The sequence below is a fragment of the Mus musculus genome, chromosome 11 (assembly GCF_000001635.26).
Source record: "Mus musculus strain C57BL/6J chromosome 11, GRCm38.p6 C57BL/6J".
Classification (NCBI taxonomy): domain Eukaryota; kingdom Metazoa; phylum Chordata; class Mammalia; order Rodentia; family Muridae; genus Mus; species Mus musculus.
The window spans coordinates 99,836,756-99,838,921 of NC_000077.6; the positions used below are offsets into that span (position 1 = coordinate 99,836,756).

A 2,166-nucleotide genomic window follows, 5' to 3' on the forward strand; every position below is an offset into this window, starting at 1 on the left:
ACCAATAAAGAATAAATAAGAAGGATGAGAGATAAGAACATGTTTTGCTCTCGTAGACTAAAAGTTTTATTGGGAAATATCAAGCAAGCCAGAAGAAAATAAATTCCGTAGCGGGGAAAACATTGGGGGGGAAATCTAGAAACAAAACAGTTAACAACTTGTACTTTGAAACAGAGTAAGGAACTCTAAAAAAAAGACGAAGAATAATTTGACTATAATTCTGATGTATTAGTATCAAAAATTATTTTTAAAAGAGAATAAATAGTAACAGACATTGGGCTTTTCCAAATCATTCCATGAATCTATATGGTTGTAGCATCAGTATGTCATATGTCCTGTTGAATATATACATAGTCTGAAAGGCAGAAAGAGAACTGATCCAGGCCAAGACACTCAGCAACAAGAACCACCAGAGCAGCTGGGGCAGCAGCAGGTGGGCCTGCAGCAGACAGGTCTGCAACAGCTGGAAACCTAGCAGGTGGGTTTACAGCACACAGACTGGAAACAGCTTGGCCTACAACAGCTGACCACACAGCAGGTGGGATGGAAATAGTAGGGGAGGCAGTTAGATCTGCAATAGCTGGAAGCAGAGGAAGTGGGGTGGCAGGAGGTGGGCCTGCAGCAGTTAGGTCTGCAACAGCTGGAAACATAGCAGGTGGGCTTGCAGCATACAGACTGAAAGCAGCTTGGCCTACAACAGCTGGGCACACAGCAGGTGGGGCTGCAACAGGAAGGCCTGTAACAGCTGGAAGCACAGCAGCTGGGACGGGAACAGTAGGAGTGGTAGCAGGTGGATTGGCAACAGGAAGGCCTGCAGTAACTAGAAATGCAACAGGTGGGGCGGCGGTAGCTGGAAATGCAACAGCTGGGTCTGTAATAGCTAGATCCACAACAGCTAGAACTACCACAGCAGAGGCGGCAACGGCTGGAGCGGCAGCTGGAACGGCAGCAGCTGGGCTGGTAGCACACAGATGGGCAGCACTGAGGTCTGCAGCAGCTGGACACACAGCAGGTGGGGCGGCAGGAGCTGGATCCACAACAGCTAGAATTAACACAGCTAGGGCAGCAGCAGCTGGACACCCGGCAGCTAGAAATGCAGCAGCTAGGATGGCAGCAAGTGGGCTGGCAGCACACAGACTGGCAGCACTGAGGCCTGCAGCAGCTGGACACACAGCAGCTGGGGCGGCAGCAGGTGGTCTGGCAGCAGCTTTGGCCACAGCCCTCCTCAGAGCAGACAGAGCCACAACAGGAGCTGACCATGGTATCTGAGTTGGAGATTGGAGATGGGTTTCCAAATGAATGTATGGCTTGAATCTGGACATCTCCATACCCTGGTTCCTCTTTTATACCCTGCTGAGGGCACCCTTCCTTTTTATTATTAACTATACTACATAAATGATCATCAGATTGAGCAATTACGTTTCTACATTTGATGGAAGATGCTGTCTTGTTTTCCCTCTGGATTAAGGCTTATCTCATTGACCTCCTGATACACACTTAGCACAATCATCATGGTTCAGGTACTGACTAAGTATCACAAACTTAGTGTGTTGATGCTCACTCCATCCACTCTTTCCTCCTGAATCATTTTATCTTCTCTTCCTTGTGCTCTTTGCGCACATTTAAAATTCTTCAGCTCCTCCCTTAGAGGATGGGTCTGTGAAGGATGGCATGCAGCCTGGGTGTTGCTCTACCCTGACTGGGCTCACGTCATGCCTTCAATAGTTTTAGCATTCTCTAAGGAAAAGAGACTGAGTAGGTCTGATCAGATATCCTGAAATCTCTAAGGTATTGAAAGGCAGGCTAAAATAAGTGCAGTGTAGTCAGTTGTAACCCAAAATAGTCAGTGAGCAACAATAGAAGAAACCCCACAACACTCACTCTATTCCCATCCCCTCTTCCTAGACTTGAGGAGGTTCACAGATTTTCTGTTTATGAAAAATTAATGAATCTAACTGGCTGGGATTTGCATAGACCTTGTACAGGACTGTGTAGGTATTATGTAAGTAACCACGGCTGTTTCTGCTAGTTCATGTCAAGGCCAGAGGCTGGCGTTTCACAGCATTCCTCTACATTCTTCAGGTAATACATTCTGTCTGTCCATTCTTTTACAGTGTTCTTTGAGGCTTGGAGCAGGATAGTAGGAGCACGCATAGATGTTCCAAC

The 2,166-nt window shown here is 47.0% G+C and overlaps 1 protein-coding gene across 1 annotated transcript; it reads right to left on the reverse strand.

Annotated features, from left to right (window-relative positions):
* Positions 1–392: 392 nt before the first annotated feature.
* Positions 393–1,311, reverse strand: 2300003K06Rik (RIKEN cDNA 2300003K06 gene). The gene has a single exon (NM_001195383.1). It carries the CDS (start codon positions 1,258–1,260, stop codon positions 472–474), a length of 789 nt encoding a protein of 262 aa, NP_001182312.1. The 5' UTR covers positions 1,261–1,311; the 3' UTR covers positions 393–471.
* Between the last annotated feature and the right edge of the window lie 855 nt (positions 1,312–2,166).

Coding starts and splice junctions, on each gene's coding strand:
- 2300003K06Rik (NM_001195383.1), bottom strand. CDS start 1,260: ATGGTCAGCTCCTGTTGTGGCTCTGTCTGCTCTGAGGAGGGCTGTGGC.